We start from the raw sequence: 26,162 nt of genomic DNA, 5'->3' as shown, positions 1-26,162 counted from the left end.
TGTTGTATACTATTTGCTTCCCAATATTACATCTCCTCTAATATCTTGAGAGAGAGATAGTCAGTCATCGTTTAGGGCATGGTATACATTTATAATATATTTTCAGACAGATTGCCAAATATAGCATTCACCCATCAATAAAAATATAAACTAACTTATATTAATATAGTTAATTGTTGGAACTCTTTGTAATGGATCACGCATTAATGCAAACACATGACATCTACAAAGTCTCAAATTCTTAACCTTCACATTGAGAAAGTAATAATAATAATAATAGGGGGTCTTGTAAAGCGCTTGGTGACGCACAACGGCATGTCCCCGCGCTATGGTGCGAGCGCTAGCAGGAGAAGGTACTAAGGTAGGAACCCACTACCGGGCATCTAAAAATGGGCTCTGAGGGTTCCAGGCGCAACGCCACAGGAAGTTTGTTCCAGCTAGATGCAGCCAGATACCTGAAGGATCTGCCGCCCATCCTTGCTTTGGACACCCTAGGAATGGACAGGCGCCCTGAGCCAGAGGATCTGAGGGAACGAGAGGGCTCGTATTGTGTCAGCAGACCCTGTAGGGGAAGAGGTGCCCTGACGTTGACGATCCGATGACAGGTGCATAATGCTTTAAATTCCACCCTGCTTCTCACCGGAAGCCAGTGCAGGGCCTGGAGCGCAGCTTTAGAAGCTGATCTTCTGGGCAGTCTGAGAACCAACCGGGCTGCGGCATTTTGTAAAACTTGCAGGCGGCTCAGATTCTTCTCGAGAGTCCCCAGGTAGAGCAGGTTGCCATAGTCCATCTTGGACGTGACTAGTGCATGCACTAGTATTTGGCGGGCTTTGATAGGAAGGAGCTCCAGAACCTTCCTGAGGGTCTTGAGGATCCCGAAACAGGTACCAACCACCCGATTGACCTGGGGTCCGAAAGTTAGGTTGGAATCGAACCAGACACCTAGATTCCTCGCCTCCTGGCAGGGAATTGGTGCTGGTCCCAGGCAAGGTGGCCACCACGCCGACGTCCAAGCCGATCGGTCTCCCCCCACCACCAGCACCTCAGTCTTGCCTCCGTTGAGCTTAAGGCAGTTGGCAGACATCCAGGCAGCTAGGTCTTGCATGCATGCTCTGAAGATGTCTGCCGCAAGACCGGGTGCACGCGATAGGGAGATGACCAGCTGCGTGTCGTCGGCGTACGACACCATGCGCAAACCATGACTCTCCACTATGGTGGCAACCGGGGCAACGTACAGATTGAAAAGAGTTGGACTCAGGGACCAGCCCTGCGGCACCCCCTGGTCCAAGGCTACTCGCTCGGAGTAGCAGTCGCCCTGCCTGACTTGGAAACCTCGGCCAGATAGAAACAACTGGATCCATTTTAGCACTGCACCTCCTACCCCTCCTTTGTTCAGACACTGTAGCAAGATGGAATGTGCTACAGTGTCGAACGCAGCGCTAAGGTCCAGAAGGATCAAGGCCATAGTATGGCCCTCGTCGGCACCCTGCCTGATGGTTTCGGATGCCATGAGGAGCGCTGACTCCGTCGAGTGTCGGGGCCGGAACCCAAACTGGGTGGGATGTAGAAGATTGGTATCTTCCACAAATTGCATTAACTGCAAATTGGCCACCTTCTCTGCCACTTTAGAGAAGTAGGGTAGAAGAGAGATGGGACGCAGATTCTCCAGCTTTTCGAAGCTGATATTAAGCTTCTTACGGTTGGGGAGCACCACAGCTTGTTTCCATTCCCTAGGCATAGTGCTGGACCTAAAGGAGACATCCAGCAGATGCCTAATGTATGGTTCTAGTGTCGTCAAGCTGTCCCCCAGCCGTTTAGGTGATGCTGTAAAACCTTAAACACTAGGTGGTAAGTGACTCTATGGTGTGTTTAATCAAAACATAACTATGACATTCAACCCAAATAACAAGTAAATGTGGAACTAGAGGTGAGTGTACACTGATAGCTATGTCATTTATAGAATGGGAGGGACTGAGTCAAGGGTAGGAGAGAGAGACAGAGCTGTACAGAGATATTTCATTTACAGAATAGGTGTGAAAAAGTTTAGGGAGAGAGAGATATTTCATCTTTGGGGTATGGTATATTTAAAAGGGAAGTATTTCAAAATGTCGACAATAATATTTGCCCATCAATATTTTTTTTAATTTAATGGTTGGCCATTTGAACTTTTTGTAATGGACCGGATCCTTAAATCAGACATATGACTGTACGCCCACTAAGATTATTTGCTATGCTGTATCAAGTGATAACTGACATTCAGGCTAAATTTGTAAACAAGTATATGCCAGGGCCCTCAACAAGAGTCCACCGAAGCTTGCATCACCCATTGCACTGGCCATCGCTTCTGCTGACAGTACCAACACAAGTACTAGCCATCACACTGCTATGATTGTGACAACTCAGACTGTTGCAGGCCCACAAAGCTATATGCTATATCCCCATCATCATCAAGATGGCCGCCGGGTAGGAGCTCTCGGTAAGAGCTCCTGTGCTGGGGATCCAGTTCTTTGGTTTTTATCCCCGTCAGCTCCGAGCTGCACCGTCTTGAGCAACGCTACACAAAAGTAACTGGATCTACAAGTAACAGGATTAAAACAAGTAACTGGATTTCCTTACCTGCCTGGATGAAACCTGCTGAGGATCCCCGACCTGACTGGAGAATGAGACCCGCAGACTGGAGAAGACCGAGCCACTCCCGCCTTCCTCCTCGGACCTTGGGCTCCCAGCTGACCAATTTGCGGAACTCGTTGCGGATACCTGCTGCCTAGAGCCAGCTGTGGACGACTGGTGTGCCTAGCGAGGTCGGTGGTTGCCTGCGGGACGTCGTTGAAGTGGACCTGGACCATTGCTGGCGCCTAAAGTGCGACGGACACTTCATTGCAGAGTGGTCCTGCCCGCCTGTGATTGCTGCCGGGACGACTGCCGGGACGACTGGTGTGCCTAGCGAGGTCGGTGTTGCCTGCGGGACGTCGTTGAAGTGGACCTGGACCATTGCTGGCGCCTAAAGTGCGACGGACACTTCATTGCAGAGTGGTCCTACCCGCCTGTGACTGCTGCCGGGACCCCCGGTGTCCTGCTCGCGCTGGGAGCTGTGCGCCCTGTCCCGTCCGCTGGGCTCTGTGCCTGGCTGCTCGCTCCGGACTGATTCCGGCGCCTCACGACGACATCAGAGGAGGTGGGCGCCCAGCGGTCGTGGAGGCAGAAGAGGAGAAAGACATAGCGGACTAGCCGAACGCGGGCGAACGAGGGCTTCCCCGCCCGTTGGGCTCTGCGCCTGGCTGATCGCTGCGGGCTGAGTCCCGCGCATCACGGCGACGCCGGAGGAGGCGGGCAGTGTAGGTGGCGGGCGGAGACGACCCTGCACTTCTTCTTTTGCAAGCCTGGTCATTTGCGGAGAACAGTTATTGCCAGCTCTCCCCAAGCCTGAGGATTCCCCAATAAAGGAGACGTGGTTATTGAGACGGCAGGGGTTCTGCAGGAAAGGGCCCCCCTCCCTCCTCCCTCCCAGTTTCAACATCGAAAAACGGAGCAATCGGATGTTAGAGCGTCTCCGGTGTGCCCTGTTTGCGTGTCTGGGCGGCCACTACGCAGCTCTGCTATGGAGACGCCTGACTCGAAGCAGCGTTAGTGCAGCCTGACGACCCAGAAGGTAATCTACTTCAAAACGTTTTTATATATATACTCATACCGGTTTCTCACTTTCTGCCCGGAATTTTTACACGCAAAGCTACTAAGTCAAACACTCGTGACTATCTTTCATTGTATGCCCTGAATGCACTGTAGGCTTTGCATTTTCGGGGGCTTTGCGGCCTCTTCACTCACCATTGGCCAATATGGCTGGGGCCATAAACTGGAGTCATAAATCGCCCTCCAACAGATGGCCATGAGGCTTCATACCAACGCGGTCAGGGATCAGCAGAAACCGAGATAAGACTCCCTCCCAGCAAGCGGGAACTGGGCTTGCTCATATAGAAGCTGAAACTGTCCTCCCCTGCTCTAAAAGAAACAACAACTAAAAGAGGACTATCATCTCGATTTCCCCTATTTGGTGGCCATCTTGGGCTAGTCTCTCACTCGCTTTGGCGGCCATCATGGACTAGTCACTCCCACTATCTAAACATACCCTAAGAACTGGCCTTTTTAGACCAATCTCACCATCCACAGACTTTACATAGCTCTGTATCTAAATATTCGTTTGATTAATTGTCTGCCTTTTATTGCAGTACTATATTTCTACTGGTGTTTTATACATTTTGTGTAAAATGAGCTTTGCATTTTCTGTACCCTGCACACATGTCACTTTTTCTTCACCTGTAATGCACCGATCGCTACCTCATATATGTGTGATTAAGTGTCTGCCTTTTATTGCATTATTGTACTCCTACCTGTATTTTATACAATTTTTGTACCCTGTACCTATGTCACTACTTCCTCACCTGTAGTGCACTGATCGCTACCTCATATATATCACCCAGCTCACTGCTATCCCTATTATGCACTGATCGCTACCTCATATATTTTGCTCATTCTTGTAAGCTGCACACTTCCCCTTTTATTACTGGATTACACCGATGCTACCTCCTACATTCTGGGTATTTTTGGTTATTCACTAGTGTCACTTGGCCTCCATTTAAGTGGCTGCCGCTTCATATACCTTGTAAATATTTTGTTTTGTAAGCTGCATCCATTCACCGCTACTTCTGGACTGCACCGATTCCTACCTCTTATATTTTGGTTATTTTTGGCCATTCACTAGTGTCACTTTTGTGCTAAGTAACCTACGGTTGACAGTTATCTTTTGCACATTTGTATTATTATCGTTCGCCCTCCCATAACCACCTCTACAGACATCCCAACATGGATCTCATCGGCAAGCACACATATAGAATAAACTACCCATCCACACTCACCAAAAAAGCCGCTAAACACTTTAAACACAACTTCCTGAGGTCCCACCCTGAAACCCCCTTTGCCGACACATACTTCTCACCGGTCAATGGATCCCTGAACATCGATATCATCTTCCACACCTCACGTAGAGCTCAATGGAGAAAAGCGTTCCTCACCCTACTCACCGTCTCCACCACCAGGAAAACGGCTCATGGCCTAACTCTCTCCATCACTCCATCCCAACTCTTCCCTGGCAGAACCACCATTACTATCTATAATAACGGGATTGTACTAATTCAATCCACAGACAAGAACCTGTAACTTCTACACAACCTTTTCCCCAAGTTCAAAGAGCACCTTTCCAAGCCCGGGACCTCCACCCATATCTCTTCCAGCACTATCACTCCTGACATCTCAGCCCTCACCCACAACCCCTCTAACCTCGCTCAACATCAGAACGACACACACCTCACCTCTACCTCCAACACCCTAGTCAATCACCCACCCACCTGCTGCTACCACCACACATCCCTCAATCATAGTCACAAATCTCTCCCCCGCACACACTAATCGCCCCCCTAATTTCAACACTTGGACCCCCACACATGCCACTCCCACTACTCTCTCCCCTGACACCACAGCTCCCACCCACAATACCGCTAACCTAGATCAGCACCAGAGCGACACGCATAATGACAATTCCCACCCTCTGTCCCTCCTTACTCGCAGTCCCCACTACCTCCCGCTAATTACCCATACAGAGCACACCACATCTATTATTATAACTCCTCCTCCCCACGACAGGACCATCTCCAACACCATTTCCCCCCCTCCCCCCATTCTCAACCCTCACTACCCCTCAGGCTCCCCCATCACCACCAACATACACTCCACCTCCACCCCGCTCTCCCTGCCTGCCACCAAAGCCCTCCTCTACACCACCAACCTCCCCCGTACTTCATCCACTCCCATCACCCCCTTACCCTCGCTCCACACTAACACCAACTCGTACGCCGGCACCACGGAGCCCTGCATGAACACCAACCCACCCCACCCGCATGCTAATGCACAGGTCAGCCACTCACCCATGACTTCCTCCCCCAGCACTAACACCTATCCCACGCTGGACAAGATTATGTCCTCCCTCCTCCAGCTCAAAGAAAACTTCCACACCATAAAAGAAGACATTCACACCATCAAAGAGCTACTCAGCACACACCCCAGACACACCCCACTCACCAACACCCGCCCTCTCAACTGGTTCCCCACCCGTCCCGATGACGCTCCCAAGCTACACCCCTCACACAGGACCGCGTTCCATACCCACAATCGCAACAACCGCACCCGCCGCCCACATTGGACGGCGATCCCTACCCACAATCGCAACAACCACCCCCGTCGCACATGCACCCCTCTTTCGGATCTCGACATTCTCACCCTCCTCCGCTCCTACGACCCAGCTCCCCTAAATAACACAACAGCCACGCACCTCCCCATTCCCACGATACACTCAAAACCCCGTAGACCCCCCACCCTAAACAACAGAATCTCCGTCCCGAATAACCTTAGAAAAGTCCCCCTCTCTCTAGTACCCCCTACCTCCCCTGACACACCCCGTCTCAAATGCACTCTCCTCAACTGTAGATCGGCTTCTAGACACTCCTCAGCCATCGCCGATCTCATCCTATCATTGGACCTTGACCTAATCATCTTGACTGAAACCTGGCTAACTGAATCTTCTACACCTATAATGGACATTCTGGTTCCCCCCAACTACCACATCATTAGGCTTGACAGGTCTGGCAAGATAGGTGGTGGTATTGCATGCATATACAAGAACAACCTCTCTGTTCTGAAAGTCTCCGCACTTTCCCTACCCTCCTCAACTTCCTGCGAATACATTTGCCTCGATATTAGCAGTGAAGGCAAACCGATATGCTCTCTTCACGGCATTTACCACCCACCCAGAGACAACCTCACCTTCACCCAACAGATCATGGACATGATTTCAACTAACGCCGGACGACAGCTCACCCAAATATACCTTGGTGACTTCAACCTCCACTGGAACGATCACAATGATGCGGTGGTAAATAGTCTCAAAAATTTCCTCAAAGCCCTGGACCTCACACAGTTATGCAACAGCCCGACCCATGAGAAAGGGTCTATCCTCGACCTCATCATCGCCAAAGAGGACGCTATTCAACTTGAATCTATCCAACCCTTAACTGGTCAGACCATCACATCGTCACATTCTTTATCAATGAAAAAATCAAACTCAACACGACTCAATCCTCCAGACCTAAAATATGGAAAAGAGACCTGAAAAAACTCAACCCAGACTCCCTACCCCCGAACAGCCGCGACCTACTGCTCCCTCCTACGGGCGCTACAGATGTCCAATCCTTGACTGACCACTATCTCAACGCCATGACCTCAATAATTAATGAGGCTGCTCCCATGCAGCTAAAAAGAGTCTCCGCTAAAATATCCAATCCGTGGTACGACGGGAGTCTCAATGAAGATAGACGAGCCATGCGAATGTCAGAGCACACCTGGAGATCAGCTCCCTCTGCACTGCACCTGAAAACCCTGAAGAAAAAGAGAAACGCCTACTTCAGGAAAATCAAGCGCTCAAAAGCAAACTTCTTCAGCCTCCAGCTCGACCAAGCAAAAAACCGACCAAGAAAACTGTTTGAGCTAATCAGAACACAAGCCAAGGAACAACCCCAACCTATCGGCTCTTTGGACAAAGCACCCTCCTGTGAAGACTTCGCCGCTTTCTTTACCCAAAAAACTGACAACATAAAGAGTGATCTCAGCATTGACGCAAGCCTCTACACCACATCCAACTGCATAACACCCACCGAACTAAAAAACAATGCTACATGGTCATCCTTTGACACCTACTCCGAAGAAGAAAGAAACTGCTCAGCCCCTTGAAACCGTCCAATCACCTCACGGATCACCTCCCTGCCAACGCTGTCAAAGACTTCACCCCATGGCTCCTTCCACTGTGGACTAAAATTATCAACAGCTCGCTCCAACAAGGATTCATCCCTGACTCCCTCAAAGTTGGACAAGTCACACCTTTACTAAAGAAACCTACTGCCGACCCATCCGACCTAAACAACTACCGTCCCATTACCAATATTTCCACTCTCGCCCAACTATTGGAAAAATGCGCACAACTACAGCTGACTAAACACATTGATCAGTTTGATCTCCTAAACGCTCATCAATCAGGCTTCCGAGCCGGACACAGTACTGAAACTGCTATGACCCACATAATTGATGACGCTCTGCAAATGCTAGATCAAAATGATACCTGCCTCCTCATCCTTCTTGATCTTTCATCAGCATTCGACACTGTTAAACATGAGAACTTACTCGAACTTTTGAACACAAGAATGGGTCTATCTGGGACTGTTCTCAAGTGGTTCACGTCCTTTTTACACAACAGGTCGCAGAAATTCAAGAGGAACAACCTGATGTCCTCGCCAATACCTGTTTCACTAGGTGTCCCCCAAGGATCCCCCCCATCACCAACTTTGTTCAACCTAGCTATGGAACCCCTCACCACCTTGTTACAAGCATCCAATGTACTTTTTCACATGTACGCGGATGACACCCAAATATATCTCAAACTACAATCTCCCAATGACATTTTACTCCTGAACTCAACGATCAGAGGCACCCAAGCCTGGCTTGCCAATAATCATCTCAAACTCAATGCTCTGAAAACAGAGTTCCTTTTGATCTCACCTCCCGCCAAGATCTCTACCACTCAAACGTGGCTTAAACAGCTAACTGCACTCAATGTCCTACCCACCATCGTGGACTCAGCAAAATCTCTAGGCATAACTCTCGACTCCAATCTCAACATGCAGCATCATATCAGCAAGGCTACTAAGGGTGCGAACTTCCAAATCAATACCCTGAGGAAACTTAAACCCTTCCTACCAGCCAAAGACTTCCAAACTGCAGTACAAGCACTAGTAATCCCGCGAATTGAATACGGCAGCACCGCCCTCTGCGGTCTCCCGTTAACCACTACTGCACCCCTAAGAGCCTCTCTAAACGCTGCAGCGAGACTCATCACTGGGTCAAAAAAACACTCGCATATCTCCCCTGACTTGAAATCCCTGAACTGGCTGCCATTTGAAGCCAGAATACATCTGAAAATCGCCTGCATGACACACAAGGCTATACACTTGAGCTCTCCCGGATACCTCACTCAGAAGCTGTCAGTCTCTGGCGGCTCTAGATACACTAGAGGCACAAACAATCTGCTGCTAAAACCTCAAAGATTCAGGAAGGAAAAAACGTATAAGCGCTCTTTCTCAGGAATGGCACCCAGGATCTGGAACTCACTCCCTCCTGAAACAAGGCTCATCTCCTCAGTCACACTTTTTAAGAAAGAAGTAAAAGCTCTTCTCATGGCCAAATACACTTGAGCTTATAACTTGGATCTGTAAAGTATCTGCACCGATCTATATTATCCAGCTCGATCCCGACGACTATGTTTTTCCTGTATTATTCTGCTAAGATCCCTACGAATATGTGTTGTACCTGCTTTATTGTTTCACTTATCTGACTATTTATTTGCATTATTGATTTTCCTGTACTATTATGCTCCCTCACGTATTCATTCCCTTGTGTGGTATTCCCTGCTTTGTAAAGCGCTCTGATATCTGCAAAGATCTTGTTCGCGCTATATAAAACTTTCAAAATAAATAAATAAATAAATGTCATTTGTAATATATATATATATATATATATGACATTTTTAAATAACTCCTGTTGTACTCATTTCAAAATTAGACAAACAGCGCCACCATATGGCAGGTTGTCATAAGTGCCAATGCTAACAATTAAGTGCCGGTGCTGAGCACTGGAAATCACCAGTCCAAATTAAGCACTGCTGACATTTGACCCAAAAATTCCAAGTCAATGTGAAGCTAAAGGTGAGGGTATACTGATAGCAATATTATTTGCAGACTACAAGGGAGGGAGTCAAAGGTTTGGTGGGGTGGGAGAGAGACCCAGAGAAAAAGCTTTCTGAACTGTCATAAGGTAGCAGGCCAGCAACGTTTAAGACTTATCACTTAATTTTAGATGTTAGGTGAAGGGTTCCTGGCCCCTGAAGAGACATACGGGAGAATACCTTTCAAGCTGAACCAGTACAGGAACTTTTATAACAATAAATAGAAAATGTATTTTCTGACCAGTGAAGTTTGCATTTGAATTCTAGAAGTTGCCTTTTATCTCAATTATCTACCCCATAAAATTTGATATCGGAGTATCACTTTTACTGTCATTCCCCAAAAATCAGTCCTATGTATTTTACATTTTAAATTAGTTTTAGGTCTTAAATGTGAAGGTAACGTTTCTTTTAATGGGTCAAGAGATGAATTAATACAAAATCCAAAACCTCAGCAAATAAAGGAACATTCTAGAAAGCCTGGTTTTGATGATTGTTAAAGATGAAGGATTGGAGAGAGACACCTGTTCCTTTCTTTTCATTAGGTTGCTCCTTTAATGTTTATATGCTTATTATTCTGCAAATAAATAGAAGAGAAAATACTGTGTAATCCACAAAATAATATTGCCTAATAATTTGACCAAATGATCAGATTGTTTTCTGTGTTCCTTTACAGTTCATTTCGAAGCACTTTGACAAATGTTCCACAGACTCAGGCCTTATTGAATAAAGCTAAACTTCCTTTGGGTTTGCTGCTACATCCCTTTAGGGATCTAACGGTAAGGCATACATCTACAAATTCTTCAAACAAAAAGTGTGTTTTTTTTTTTTTTTAAACTCTTTATTGATCAATAGGCAATTTAGACATGTACTGTAGTACAACATTACATTTCGTGGTACGTTTTTATCTTTTGATGTATTTTCCTTTGGTATGATTGCTTGGTCGGTTCTTATATGTAGTCGCATTTAAACAGTAAAATTTCTCGTAGTACATATTGCGTTGCAGAAGATTCCTTTACAATTGCAGTAAACAGTGTTCGCGGCACATGCTTGCCTATACAGTTTGTCATTAACCATACCATTTGAGTAACATTAATTATCGCCCTATTGACTGTATCTAGCTTGTTTTCCTAGTCAGTATAACATTTCTCGAACAACCCCCCCCCCAACGTATGCCATCAGAACTTACACTTTATCATCCCCTTTTGTCCGCAGTCAAAAAGTGTGTTTTTAATGATTTTCTTAATTCATAAACATTACCATGAGACAGGGTTAAATTGCCCAAGAACTGCATATCAGGTGAACAGATTTTCAGTTTATTTATTTATTTATTTAAACTTGTAATGCGCACAGCTACCCGCAGTGGGTTTCCCGGCGCTCAGGGACAGACTAGAGAAGAACAACTTGTTCAAGTTTAATAGTCTGCTTCTTTTTTTCTTAATAGTTATCAACGAGAGAGTGAGGGTAAGTGTACTGGAGACACTCTTAGCCCCCTGGTAATATAGTCTAAACAACAAAAGAGTGTCACTATTTCATTTAAGAAGGAAAAAACTGAGCATGGGTAATCTTATTAGATTTTTAGAAAGCCCTCACTCACCAACCTGGTTGGTGACATGCTTCATCATCGGGCCCCAACGGGAGAGGCCGAGTGCCTCCCTGGTGTGTGCTGCGACGCCAGATTACTGCGGAGCTTTTTTTTTGTGAAGGTGTGGTGAAGTGACTAAAAGTGTCTAGATTGGCCACTTAATAAAGTTATTTTGGACACAATCTAGACACTTTTAGTCACTTCACCACACCTTCACAAAAAACCAGCTCCGCAGTAATCTGGTGTCGCAGCACACCGGGGAGGCACTCGGCCTCTCCCGGTGGGGCCCGATGATGAAGCATGTCACCAACCAGGTTGGTGAGTGAGGGCTTTCTAAAAATCTAATAAGATTTCCCATGCTCAGTTTTTTCCTTCTTAAATGAAATAGTGACACTCTTTTGTTGTTTAGACTTTTTTTCTTAAAGCAAAACCTTTGCTGGACCGTTCCACAATATTATTTCCTGTTCCTTGTCAGAGTGAAATAGTAGACTGTCATCCAAATAAAAAAACAAATATGTTAAATAACGCTTGTTTTTCAGTAGAAAGTAGGTGAATCCTCATACAAGGGAAATGTCTCCTTATTCGTGTATCTGCATTTTTGATGGCTTAAATAGATGGCATTTGTTCAATTTGAAATTCACAATTAGTTTGTCATGTATACTCCTCTCATGTTCTACACAAGAAAGGAAAAGTAGTTCTCCACCAGGGAGATGTTCATTAAAGTCACAAGTCTATGTGTTAGATTCTAGAGCAATTTGCTAAACTCTTTAAATATAAAAGTGAAATAAAAATCTTTAGAAAAAACAATTTGCTGAAAATGTATAAATGTTGGCCTGTCTGTAAGCTACCCTGACCAATTTTTGAATGGTTTATATACAAGCCATTTATGCTTTAAAAATATCTCAAATCTGGGGGGGGGGCCCTAGAGGGCACACAGCAAGATGGCCGCATCCTAGTGCTGCTCTGCCCGGCTAGGCTGAAATCCGCCTATTATCTGCCTTCCAAAGTACGCATCTGACTTCGAAACTGGCCTGGAAGACGAGGTGTGATTGTCCCGTGCTGAGTGGGAGCCGATTTTAAGATCTTTGCTGTTGTTGGTGACAAGAACAGGGCCGATTTTGCTGTTCAACGCGCGCTCTCAAAATAACCCCCGCAGCATTACCCTGAACTGAGGCACTTCCACGCCGAGTGGCGGCTCACGCTGGGTCTAGTCCCTGAGTCGTGAGTTGAGGGGGAGCTGTAGCCTGGACATCGGCTTGGTCGCGCGTTTTGCCTTGGAGATAAGGAGCCTGGATTTGGAGCACGGCGGCAGCGAGCACGGAGGCAGCCGTTAATGCTCCAGGTATCCTGACACTGCCCGGACACGGATCGTGGGTCCTATGGGGCTGGTTGCGGTGAGTGGAGCGCGGCGCCTTGCTGGGTCGACTGCTGCAGAGGCGGGGGTGCCCAGAACTGGAGTTGCGCCTGGTGGGCCGCGGCTGGTTTTGGCATGGCTGAGCGGTTTGGTGGGCCGCGCTTGGTCATGCTGAGCAGGATTGAGCTGCTGTAGGACTGGACGCGTATTGTGGACAGGGCGATTCCTCATCATCCTGGTGCACATCGGACTCTGTGGCATGAAGGCCCTGCAGGAGTGGTGCCATTAGAATACTGGCAATTTATGACAGTGTGCTGCGGACCTATATCTTGCCTGTACCTGCTGATCTCTGGCCCAATTCACCATTCGTTCTCCAGAGCGTCTAGGGCGCTGCTGCTGCATACACTGGGGCCTGGGTTTTGGGACCAGTGTGACTTCTGATTCTGGTGCCGGTAGTGGGCCATATAACCCAGGCTTTCGCTGGTACGCTCCTTCCTTAAGTGGGAGGCCCCTTCTATACAACCATAATCCATTGGCAGGAGATTCTCTGGGACATCTCGCCCTTGTCTGAGCTCTATCCTCCAGTGTAGGTGCACAATTTACACAACCATTATGGGGAGAGCTAATAAATCACAGTCTCGCCTCACGTTTGAGGCGCGGAAACCTTCTAAGTCCTCGCAAAAGGCCGTCTCGGACTCGGACACCCTGGGAGACAGTCCCCCCCGCTAGAGGCCACTTTACTGGTGATGCAGCGTAGCCTTCAATCCTTACATGGGACGATGGAGGCGGTGAATCATCGTCTAGACCACTTGTCAGCGCAACTTGAAAGGCAAAATGCTCGCATGGGTAAGGTTGAACAGCAAGTGTTGTTTAGACTATATTACCATCCTACAGAGGATGGCCTCAGTGAAGTGCCAGGCAAAACGCTTAACATGGAGAAGTTATTGTCCCTTATCCAGGCCAAAAATTAGGATTTAGAAGCGCGGTCCCAGCGTAATAACATCAGACTGACTGGGCTGCCGGAATCCACCAATGTGGGGAGATCCTCCCCACATTGGTGGACCCTCATTAAGGATAGAGACCCTCATTAAGGATATTTTTGGCACTGAGCATCTCTCTCATATGTTTGTTGTCGAGCGTGCACATCGCTCACTTGCAGCACGACCACCTCCTGGAGCTCCTCCTCGACCTATTATAGCAAGACTATTAAATTACAGGGACCGGTACACTGTTTTGCGGCTCGCCAGTGATAAGGGTACTATTGAATATCAAGGCAGTAAGTTATCTTTCTTCCCTGATTTTACTACTGCAGTGCAGTCGGCTAGGAGGGCGTTCAGTGACGTAAAGAAATTCCTACAGTCAGAAAACGTACCCTACGCCATGTTGTATCCCACACGTCTGCGGATCGGGACGGATGACGCTTGTAAGATCTTCTCGAATCTCATGGCTGCAATGGACCATGCGAAACAGCTGAAACACAGGCAAAGTGCGGCTTGTACGCCCCCAGATGAAGACGATTGAACCAAGATATTGCGATCAGATATGTTCTTAATTCTTTTGTAACTCACTGCTACTCACTCAGAGATGTACAAGTTGGAGGTTAATGTATTGGTTGACACTTGCAGATGGGTTTACTCCACTTCAGGTTGCTAGTATTCTTTTGTTCTCTTGCAAGATATTGAGACATAGTCGTACTTGTTAGACGCAGGACATAGACCTGCTCGGCCACCTCTCACTAGTTGGGAAGTCAGTAGCACTCTGTGACCCCCCGGATATGGGTGTACCCCAAACACACAGTTACTTCATTTGCCTTTGTTGGGGGGTGGGGTTCTCAAAACTGGGATGGCCTTGGCACTGTTGGGGCAGCTGAAGTGAGTGGGGGGTTGGGACTGGGGGGGTGGATTGGGTGGACTAATGTGATACTCTCATGTTTTCAAAGTCATGATCGTTGGTGGTAATTTCTACACGTTAGGCAAAATGCAAAATGTTAGTTATTTAATTGCTGAGCAATGCACGGTAGGAGTGGTGTGGTCAAGTTTGTAACTTGGAATGTGCAAGGCCTCAACTCACCGAAAAAGATTTGTTAAGTCTTTGCTCATCTGGACAGGCTGGGGGTGCAGGTATCCCTACTCCAGGAGACACACCTCACTAAGGCTTCAGTGCAAAATATAGGTACGCGGTGGGCTGCTGTAAAACCTGAGTCTTCGTACTCCACTTATTCGAGGGGAGTGATGATCTTAATAAAAAAAAGAGTAGCCTTCACCTTACTTAAGACAGATGCAGATGAACAAGGGCATGTGATGATTATGCATGGTCAGCTGGGGAGCAAGTCAACATATATGGACCAAATATAGATGACCCCTCCTTCTCAGATGTGTTGCGTCACATCTCAGGGTTCCCGCCAGCTGAGATTATCTGCATGGAGACTGCAGCCCACTGAACTTGCAGATCCGGTTTTCAAAAATACTGTTGGTACAGCCATTCAAAATTTCTTTCATGAAAATGAGGGGTCTGTTGATAGCGCTGGCTTGCTTTGGGAAGCGTTCAAAGTTACGATTCGGGGTACTTGCATTGGAGGGCAGTCTGGAGTGCTGAGAGACCTCCAGCATAGGTTGAAAAAGTTGGCATCTGAGATATCTACACTTGAGCGGGACTATCCTCCCCGCACACATTATCTAAGATTAGGTATCTGGTATCCGATTATAATGGAACCGTTGATTATGAACTTCAGCAATGCTCCCGTCGTATGACGGCTTGCTACTATGGGGAGGGGGGACGTCCCAGTCGCTCATTGGCTCAGAAGTTGTCAGAACCCCGTAGTCAGGAGAGTATTAAGGAACTGGTGGACGAAGATGGGGTAATGCGTTATCTGACTTCTGAACTCAGCGATATCATGTTGAGGTTTTACACCACACTTTATACATCCAATGAAGGCCCACCGTCTGTGGAAATAGACTCCTATCTTGACGACGTGGCTTTGGGGTGGCTCTCAAACGCATACAGAGAATACTTAATGCAGCCTTTTGATGAAGAAGACGTTAAACTCGCTATTATGGCGTTGCCCACCTGTAAAGCGTCCGGTGTGGATGGATTCCCTAGTGAATTCTATAAAATGTATGCGGATGATATCGCACCTCGATTACTGGCTGTCTTCGCGGAGGCCTATTATAAGGGTGAACTCCCGCCCACTCTTAGCAAGGCTGTACTGGTAACCTTACTGAAACCCAATAAACCCCCAGATAGATGTGAATCTTATAGGCCACTCTCAATTGTAAACATCGATGCCAAAATCATGACGAAGATGGTCGCAACCTGGCTGCAACCACTGATCCCTCTTTTAGTTTTACCTGACCAGTCCGGATTTGTAACTGGTCGTTCCACCACACGCAATCTGCGCACCGTGTTCTTCATGCTACACTACTTTGAACCTGACTTCCAGGCGGTGGCTGTGCTGCTTGATGCAGCAAAGGCCTTTGATTCTCTTTACTGGGACTTCATGTTTACAGTCCTAACACGTATGTGCCTGCCTCCGTTTTTTCTTCAATGGCTCCGGGTACTTTATACTGCCCCGGCCGCTCGGGTACGTGTAATTGGATGGGTCTCTTCAACGTTTCCTACATAGAGGGGTACCCGGCAGGGATGCCCACTATCGCCAATGCTTTTTTCGTTGGCTCTGGAGCCTCTGGCTTGTAAGCTTCGGCAATTGCATGCATCGGCGGCATTAAGATTCAGGCAGAGACCGCTTGTGGTCTCCTTATATGCAGACGATATGCTTTTATATGTCTGAGAGCCTGCCACCTTCCTGCCTGCTATTCTGCGGGAATATGTGAAATTCGAGTGATATTCAGGCCTGGGTATTAATTGGTCAAAGTCCATGGTGTTCCTGCTGACGGTTGGTACTAAGGAGATAGACCTAGATTTCCCTTTGAAGTGGACTCTGGAGTTTGCCTGCACAGAGACCCCGAAAGGTTGATCTCAGAAAACTACAGTCTGGCTATTACCCATGTCACTGAACAGGCGGAGCGATGGGCTCGCTTGCCTCTCTCCCTTGCGGATTGAATCGCAGTAGTTAAAATGACCTTCCTACCTAAGCTTTTATATTTTTTCGTTAATATTCCTATCAAACGGAATATAGTATTATTCCAGACGTTACAATCTGCAATTCTCACATTCGTATGGGGTGGGAAGAAGACTAGATGTGGTTGGGATGCGTTAGTGCAACCATTTAATCGTGGTGGGTTTAAAGCTCCAGACTTTCGCCTGTATTATTTATGTGCTCAGGTGAAGTTTGCGCACTACTGGCAATATCCGTCACGATTTTTACCTCCTCTTGCGATTGAAGCTGACGCTGTCCGACAATTACCTCTGCAGACAGCAACCCTCTCCAGGGGATCGGGAGGTCCCAAAACTGAGTTTAATCCAGTGTTTTGCACTGCTTGGGCCTGGAAGATGCTTGCCAAACCTGTGTGACTTCTATATATATATATGCCCAGCGGTTGCCACTAGCCTCGCACCCAGACATCTCGACAATGAGTTAGAAACCAGCCCTGAAGGAACTGGCAGCTGTAGGTATATTCTAGACCAGTAATCAGAGTCTGATATACCATTATCAGTAACTGTACCCTGAATGTGTGAATTAGCACTATTCAACAGGTCAAGATGTATACATTTATAAACCAAAATATGTACACTGGTACCCACTCAATGCAAACAGAAAAAATGTGAGAGCAGAGAGAGTGCCTCACGGTTGCAACACCCGAGGGGGTTCCCGGCTAGTAATTGCTGGTATACCCACTTCTCATCATCGGTCACTCTCTCTGTGTGAAGACAAAAAAGGTACACACTAACATACATATGTGCACAAATGAGAATGGTGACAAAAACACAAACAGTGAACAAATACACACACTTGTTGTGAAAAAAGTGTAAAAATACACCCACGACCCCATAAGAAAAGATAAAAACCTGGTGAGGTTTTGCTGGCTATCAATCTTTTATTCCGGTGCTGCAAAGCCTCCCAATTAAAAAATGGTTAATTGTATACCATCATTATTTATTTAGAACCGACATGTTTCGTTGCTCCAATTTCAGCAACTTCATGAGGGCAAAGATGGGGTTCTCTATTCTCAGCCTTCACACCTTAATAATAACTGGACTTGTGTAGATATACAAACCTTATGATTGCCAAGTCTTCACGTACCGGCAATCATGGATCGGACCCCATGTCAACTGATCACGTGTCTGCCTCGGGCTCCGAGTATCGCAAGCCCCTAATGCCGAGTCCCTCTGGCGCTTCCGACGATCCTTTGAGGATCCGATTTGAGGATCGTCGGAAGCGCCGGAGGGACTCGGCATTAGGGGCTTGCGATACTCGGAGCCCGAGGCAGACACGTGATCAGTTGACACGGGGTCCGATCCATGATTGCCGGTAAGTGAAGACTTGGCAATCATAAGGATTTTATATCTACACAGGTCCAGTTATTAATAAGGTGTGAAGGCTGAGAATAGAGAACCCCATCTTTGCCCTGATGAAGTTGCTGAAATTGGAGCAACGAAACATGTCGGTTCTAAATAAATAATGATGGTATACAATTAACCATTCTTTAATTGGGAGGCTTTGCAGCACCGGAATAAGATTGATAGCCAGCAAAACCTCACCAAGTTTTTATCTTTTCTTATGGGGTCGTGGGTGTATTTTTACACTTTTTTCACAACAAGTGTGTGTATTTGTTCACTGGTTGTGTTTTTGTCACTATTATCATTTGTGCACATCTGTATGTTAGTGTGTACCTTTTTTGTCTTCACACAGAGAGAGTGACCGATGATGAGAAGTGGGTATACCAGCAATTACTAGCCGGGAACCCCCTCGGGTGTTGCAACCGTGAGGCACTCTCTCTGCTCTCACATTTTTTCTGTTTGCATTGAGTGGGTACCTGTGTACATATTTTGGTTTATAAATGTATACATCTTGACCTGTTGAATAGTGCTAATTCACACATTCAGGGTACAGTTACCGATAATGGTATATCAGACTCTGATTACTGGTCTAGAATATTGATGTTTTATGGATTAGGTAAGGCTCTTGTTGATTGACAGATAATTGAACGGGGGCAGCCTTACCTATTATTTTTCCCCCTACACTCCCAGAGATTGATGAGCTGTAGGTATATCCCAAATGGGAGATCTTTATAAACCAGGTCGATTCATGTCATTGCTCGATGTACAAGGATCTACAGCTCGTGGGTTCATGCTGCGGTACACTTACGTTAGAGTGCGGAAAGCTATTAAAACTATTTATTCAAATAACCCAGAGAAGCCTGTTACTCTGCAAGCGCTGCAGGTTATGCTGGGGGGGGGGGGGAGGAGCGAAAAGGCCTTATCACTAAACTCTACAATGCCTCATTGCGCGAGCGGGAGATTGAAGAGCAACCTTCTTATCGCAGATGGCAGGGTGAGCTTGGACCTGCATTTACGCTAGATGTGTGGAAAAGTTGTTGTGAGCTGACTAGTCGCCTCACGACTTATTGCAATCTAAGACTTATCCACTTTAAATATTTGCACCAATTTTTTTATACCCCAATACAGCTTAGTAAGTACGGTTTGTGAGAGTCTGCTAATTGTGTGCGATGTGGGCAAGCTGGCAAATATTTTTTTCCATATGTCTTGGAAATGTCCTGGAATTTTTTCTTTTTGGCCCAAAGTTGCAAATATTCTCACAGATGTTGTATTGGAACCTGTACATTGCTCGCCAGAGCTATGCCTGCTTGGATATGTGAAAAAGTTAAAGCAATGCAATAGGCGGATAACCGCAATTTCCACTTTGTTTGCAAAAAGGTCTATAGCACTTTGCTGGGGGGACTAAAACCACTCCCACAGTAAAACGTTGGTTTCGAGATTCGCTCTATTGCAGAGACCGATTAGAGATATATGCTGAAGAGTTATTGAAGCCTCACACCCTAAAGATTTCTGGGCTCCCCTTACTGTATATTTGCTCAATCAGCCGAAATTGACATGAACAATCTGTATTGTACTCCTACTATCTGGTGGGAGGTTATTCCTCATGGCGTAGAGCCCCTCCACGACTGATTGTTACCCACCCGCTCATGCCTGTATCTGATAACTAGTGTGCCTCCAATGTAAATTGCACTGCATTCCACCTTGTGTGTGGGTGGGGTCTGGGGGTTTGTTCATCTCTTGTTCTCTTTGGCATGATTACACATTTGCATATGTATGTATGTCTATATGCCTTTGAACCAATAAATTAATTTTTTTTAAACTATATATATATATATATATATATATGTGTGTGTGTATATGTGTATATATATATATATATCAAATCTTATTAGACTGAAAAGAAAAGCTTTTTGTGAAAACTTTTCAAAGCAGAAGAGAGCACTGTGTAGCCAGCCAAGTTGAAGACCACAGAAACTCAGACTGCTTCATTAAGGAGTGGCACTTCGTCAGAATCCCATCATGCCCAGTCAGTGACGGTTAGCTCGGTTCTTTTTTCACGGTCCTGCTAACAGGACCATCAAGCACTGAGCTCAGGCTACTACCTTGGGAAACATTTTCTAAATCTTAATTCTCCTTCTTCACTTGACATCTTTTAAGATTATGCGTTGTATTGTTATTTATCTGACAGCAGAAATGTCATCCCTTATTGTGTAATGCCCTTCCAGTGGTAGGAAGAATACTGACAAACCTTCATGAGGTCTGCGTCGTTTTTCTGCCAGATTCTGACCTCCATAAAGATAGTCATCACTACAGTAAGATGTCCAGAAGAGCTTTAAAGGAAAACCCGTCCATGGACGTCGCAGACTGGATGAAGAATAGCTGCCTGAAGCTCAACTTGAAGAAGACTGAGGTCCTCATCAGTGCTGGCACTTGAATCTTAAAAGTGAAACTGTTATGTATGGCAATCTTAGGTTATAATATAAATCAATTTTTCTTTCTGTTGTCTTCCAAATGTAAATGTAAATGTAAATGTAGTATACTTGTAAAGCGCACAGCTGCCCCAGCAACGGGGCGTCCCGGCGCTGTATAACTCTGGGGAACCCGTCCTGGATTTCCCTGTGGGATGGTCCCTTGCTGGGAGTCCCCAAGGTGGAGCCAGGCATCCCCGGAATTGGTGGGGCCGTTGTGGAGATTAGGCAAGCTAATGCCCAGAGTTGCCGAGTGGAACCCCTGATTAGAGTAAGCACCGAAGCGAGAATTATCGAGTCCGCTGACCAAGGTCCACGACCCTGCCGCGTCGGGAATTGAACCCTGGTCCCAGGCTGACTTCTGCTCTCAGGCCTGCCGCCTCTAACCAGTGAGCCACACTACTCCAGTTGATCTTCTTGCCAAGACCATAGTTAATATCTCATGAACTTCATCTTGCCAGATCATGAATGCCCCAAGTGTGTTCATCTGCCTTTAAATCCTATTTTAAGAATCTCAATATTTTTTCATTTTGTCATTCCTGTTTTTAAAATGTTATCTAATGGTCTTGTAACATGTTTCCGCAACCATAACATTTGCTCATGTCTGAATACTCAGTGTGGCTTTCTTGCAGTTATTAGGTTCCCAGTTTCAAACTATCCGTAGTTGTATATGCAGCTATTTAACTTGCTCCTGCATTCGGTACACCACAACCATTTTTCATAACATATACTCATAATTGATTCCTACATATGACAGGTGTAAGTGCTTCCATTCTGACTTGTTTCTTCATCAGCCTCCATTTTGACATAAATGTTTCTGTTCACCCTATCTACTTTAATGTAAAGTGAGCTCATACATGTTCCATTAGTCACTTGTGGAGTGCTACGTGTGCCCATTTTGGGGAATAAGAAACAATCTACACCATTTTGGACAGTGAAGAACGTCTTCTCATCTTCCAGCCATCTTTAACTAGAGATCAAGAAGGTAGATATATGTCTGATTTTGTCACAACAGTGATCCCACATTGAAGGCGTACTTCACTTTCTGCCTTATAACCAACAACGTTTTACTGTAGGATTTAAAGTCCCTTGGGTTGTGGCCACTTCAGATCCTGCTCTTCACTTAATGTTCCGGCACATAACATTTGCTTTCCTGTACAGGCAACCTGAGTGACGTGTCTGCTTACCAACAGAGTGCTAGTACGCAGTATTTTCAGGTGCCCCGGGCTACTGACTTGTCTCAAGATTGAAACATTTACAAATATTCCATTTCCTTCACACCTGTTCCTAAGCTGTGATTTTGACACTTGTAAAGAAAATGACAAAAGTAGGAATGAATGTGCCTTTTACTGAGAAGCTGTGTATTGCAAAAAGTCAATCATTCTGTGCATTATTCTGAGACACAGGCATCATCCATTTACTGAGTAGGGAAGGTTGAGAAATCTCTGATCACAGAACCAGATCTTTGTTAGGAAGGAATCATCTCATTTGACCAAAGAGTGTATCCCACCCGTGACAGGGGTGTAATGCCTGCTCAAACATGAAAATATACTATTCTCTTGGATAGGAATGTCTGCTCTGTGTAAGTACCAAACAAACCTTGCCTGACCACTTTCAGTAGTTAGATGTACTGTTAAGACAGGGCTTTGGGATGAGGGAGCAGCTGCCATCTGCCCTTATGCTCCATCTGGAAGATTTTTTGGGACATAAAAATCTGCTTCTTCATAATTTTTTTGTTCTCTACATGGGAAGAGAGTTATCTAATCAGCTTAAACTGTATGAAATCCTCCTGAGAGCTCAAGAAGGATCTCAATGCAAGGCTGACCCTGTTTCAGTATTGTCAGTAGTTCCCGCTTGTGTTCATCAAAACGATTTCCATCTGAAGTTGTAGGCTGAGTCCTAACTGAAAGTAGCCAACAAGGTTGTACCGATGACTGTATGCAAGTTCAGTGTGTTTATTGCTTCTCAAGGACCATAGCCAGGAATGAAAGACCAGAGATGGGTCTTGAATTTTTCAGAGGTTAGTGTTTGAATTACTCAACCACTGTTATCTTTCAGTGTTTGAGCTGCAGGGGAATGTCCTCTGTGTTCTATGAAAGCATTGACAATTCATGGGATGATGTGTAAAACGGTTGGTTGCATTGCATGTGTCGGTATAGGGAAGGCCATGAGTTTTAACTCACTGATATTCTCTATCTCAGTCTCTTTAAATGAATTGAAGGCAGGTTGTGGCATGGTGGGGTGCCAATCCAGTGTGTTGGTAATTGTCTGCATGATATTCTTTGCAGCAATGTGTGATCTAAAACTTGTGCTTTTGGTATGGAAGAACAACATGAAGTCATCACATAGCTGTTGGTTTAATATCACCCAGCAGTAACCATAGACTCTGAAAAAACTAGATGACTAATTGAAACTCTTGACACAAAATCCAGCCTCTATCCATGCTGAGGACCTAGATCCAGGCGGCTGTGTGGTCCTAATACTAGACGTCTTATTCCAAATAGAAAATTGTCTTCATTTATTTTCAGGTGAGGCAGATATTGTGTTCAATACGGGTCCATCTCCATCTCTTGAGCCAGTTCCAAACAAAGGTTTTTTAGGGTACCCAACTGGTTTGGGCATGTCCGAATCATAAGAGAGAACTCCCAAACCATCAAAATGATGTTGATATGTTATTTTCTCTAGCCCCAGAAAGTATCAAATCTTGTGATATCGTCCAGCTTATGGGGGGAGAGGGGTGTACCCCATTTGCTTGAAAAAGCCTGCTTGGCTCATAAGATCCTAGGCACCAATGATGAAGCATTTCTTTCCATTCTCACTTCAAACTACTTGAGGGGCAGTTCGAACTGTAACTTATGTATCTTATTCTATATCAGTCAGTACCTCCTGCAGATGCTTGCAGTCCTTGAGGATTTGAGAGATCATACCTCTACATCCGCATTATTTGCACTACACCTCCAGTCTCACATCATAAGTTACTTGGACGCAAGTCGGCTTGTGTTACCAATTAAGGCGATTCTAATTAGCTTTAACCTCCTGGATATGAATGGGCTCTCTGTGTACATTTTTCATAATGTGCCTACATTGCTTCCAGTTATATTTGAGCCCCAGTTTTTCCTCTCTCTTTCATCTTTGCCTCCAAAAAAGATCTTATAGACGTGTGACAATATGAGTTGACCATGTTCTGCTTTTTGGATTTATTTTTCAAAAAGTAGTGCGGTCCTCTGTAGTTTACTGCTTAATTGCTCCCCTTCCCTGTTCAGATCTGTTTTCGACCTGTGCAAATCATTCGATTTCATTCACAGAAAACATTGCTCGTGTTAATATAGCAACCCTCTTTTCACCTTCTAAATGCATCTCTATCTCGACCAGGACTCACTTTGGTTCCTGAACTGCAAAGTAAATGGAGATGTGAAACTGAAAAGGCCCATCCTTGTCCCATACTTCAAATGTGGTGTAAGTAACAGTTGAAATACACTCTTTTTTATCTAGCTTGGCCTTGCCAAGCCTAGAAACCTCCCACAGTTGACCCTGTGCCAGTGTATACTTCCTAAAGCACTGATGATACTGTGTATCCTCTGTGGACCATCCCAGCAGGAATCCTAATTGAGCTGTATGGCAGAGAAGTCTGGGATTCCCATTCTCCCCACTATTGGGCACTGTTGGGTTTGTTGTTGCACAATTCCGAGTGTCTTACCCCCTCCAATGAAGTTAGAACACAGCTGTTGGAATGAGGCTGGAGCATGTTGTTGGATTAATATTTTCAAAAGACCATAATTCTAACCTTTACAATGCTCTCTAACCATTTGTACCAATTCTCTTTAGATGTGAATGCAGTTCCCTCAGCAGAATTGTAAAATTAACCCCATCCCACAAGCTGGGTATAGTGAATACCCAGCTACTTAATAGAGTTGACTCACCTGAAAGGAATTTGCTGTTTCTTTTCTTCCTCAAAGAATTGGGAATTGTAAAGTTCAAAGTCCTTTATTTATGCGTATGGATTTTGTAACTCAAAATGGCCCAAAACCACTACAATCCCTCAATTAGCAGACGAGCAGGTGATGAAAATAATAATGCTTTAAATAATGCCAGTGACTGCTAATCACTCTGGTGAGCATTCCAGGCTTTGTCTGGTTGCATATAGTCTGTGAGACCCAAGTTGCCGTGACAGGTCTCCTCTGGACAGGAATGCAAGCAACCCAGTCCAGTTTCAACCTACTTAGGTCTAATCATTAAGGTATAGCTTGAGTCGTAGGCACAGTGAGCAATGGGACACATGTCTGGGCATACCTGTCACACGTATGGCAACAAACAACAAGGTGCTGGAAGGAAGGTATTAATTAATCTCATTAACTGGCTATCACGTGGGCCACATTCCATTCCGTCATTTTTCACCCACTCTAGAAAGAGACCTGCCATATGCTACTCAGTCTTGCTCCAAGAGGAACAGCCCGGCCCAAACTCCCAGGAAATGTACCTTCCAAATGGGAACATAAGCAACCCCTGCTTTCGGCCTAATTAAACTTTCCTCATTTGGTTGGGTTACAAGTGGCAGAAGTGCCCCTACCAGTGGCTAAACGTTTGTTGGAGAGCTTCTTATCACTAGGTAAATAACTGAGTAAAAGACTTTTCTAGATCCTTTCCTGGTTTGAGAATAAGACACAGAATGGCCTCTGACATAATGAGTCGTACCGCAGCTGTAATTGCAAAGCTGTTATATAGTTAGATCAGAAGCCCTAGACTAGTGGGAACCGAAACATTTATTGGAGGCTGGGATGAAGCAGTGTGATATAGGAGCCTTCGCTGACTGCTAGTGTCTAATCTCTCCAAGTATTTTTTCTTTTAAGATTGGCTATTCCAACTTTACTACTAGGTCAGGAGACAGAGTGCCAGGCAAACTGTGCTTAAGACCCTCATTAACCCTTCTGGCTGCCAGAACAGATGTTGTGGTAACTCAGGCCTCTTTGAGGAACTTATTTGCTCAGTCAAGTTATTTGTCTCTTCACCACTGTCCTTCAAACCCTCCTCTTGGATAAGACATTTCCTTTAGCTTGTTCCGTTGTTTATGGATATCAGAGAGAATGCCATAATGACAAGGAGATATCTTACCTGTAATCCTAGTTCTCTTTTGGGTCTCCTCTCTGAATCCATTAACAGCCCTCCCTCCGCTCTCTTTTTGAATGACCTTTGACACTAAGATTATGGTTATCTGAGATAGTTTATGAAAGTGACTTGTAACTGCTGGTAGCCCACCATTTTGAATACTCCCCAGACATCAGACTGGGTCCGGAAAATGTTCAGCAGTACCCCTTCACTCTGGCATGTGACGTGTGCAGGCATATATAAGGGCTATCTGTTAGACCTGAACCTTTTGACAGGTTTATTCCCAAACCTTTCACCTTTTGCCTCCTATTATTCTGACCC

General features: G+C 45.7%; 1 protein-coding gene across 3 annotated transcripts in view; it reads left to right on the top strand.

Annotated features, from left to right (window-relative positions):
• The window catches only part of SEC24B (SEC24 homolog B, COPII component), a 722,844-nt gene that overhangs the window by 182,098 nt on the left and 514,584 nt on the right, over positions 1 to 26,162 (top strand). For all 3 annotated transcript variants that reach the window (XM_078676584.1, XM_078676585.1, XM_078676583.1), the window contains one exon: positions 10,551 to 10,653. In XM_078676584.1, coding sequence (XP_078532710.1) covers positions 10,551 to 10,653 — 103 coding nt within the window. The remainder of the gene's footprint in view (positions 1 to 10,550; positions 10,654 to 26,162) is intronic.

The sequence above is a fragment of the Lissotriton helveticus genome, chromosome 2_1, assembly GCF_964261635.1.
Source record: "Lissotriton helveticus chromosome 2_1, aLisHel1.1, whole genome shotgun sequence".
Classification (NCBI taxonomy): Eukaryota; Metazoa; Chordata; class Amphibia; order Caudata; family Salamandridae; genus Lissotriton; species Lissotriton helveticus.
The sequence above is the reverse complement of the archived record's forward strand: the minus strand, read 5'-3'. Positions and strand labels throughout refer to the sequence as shown.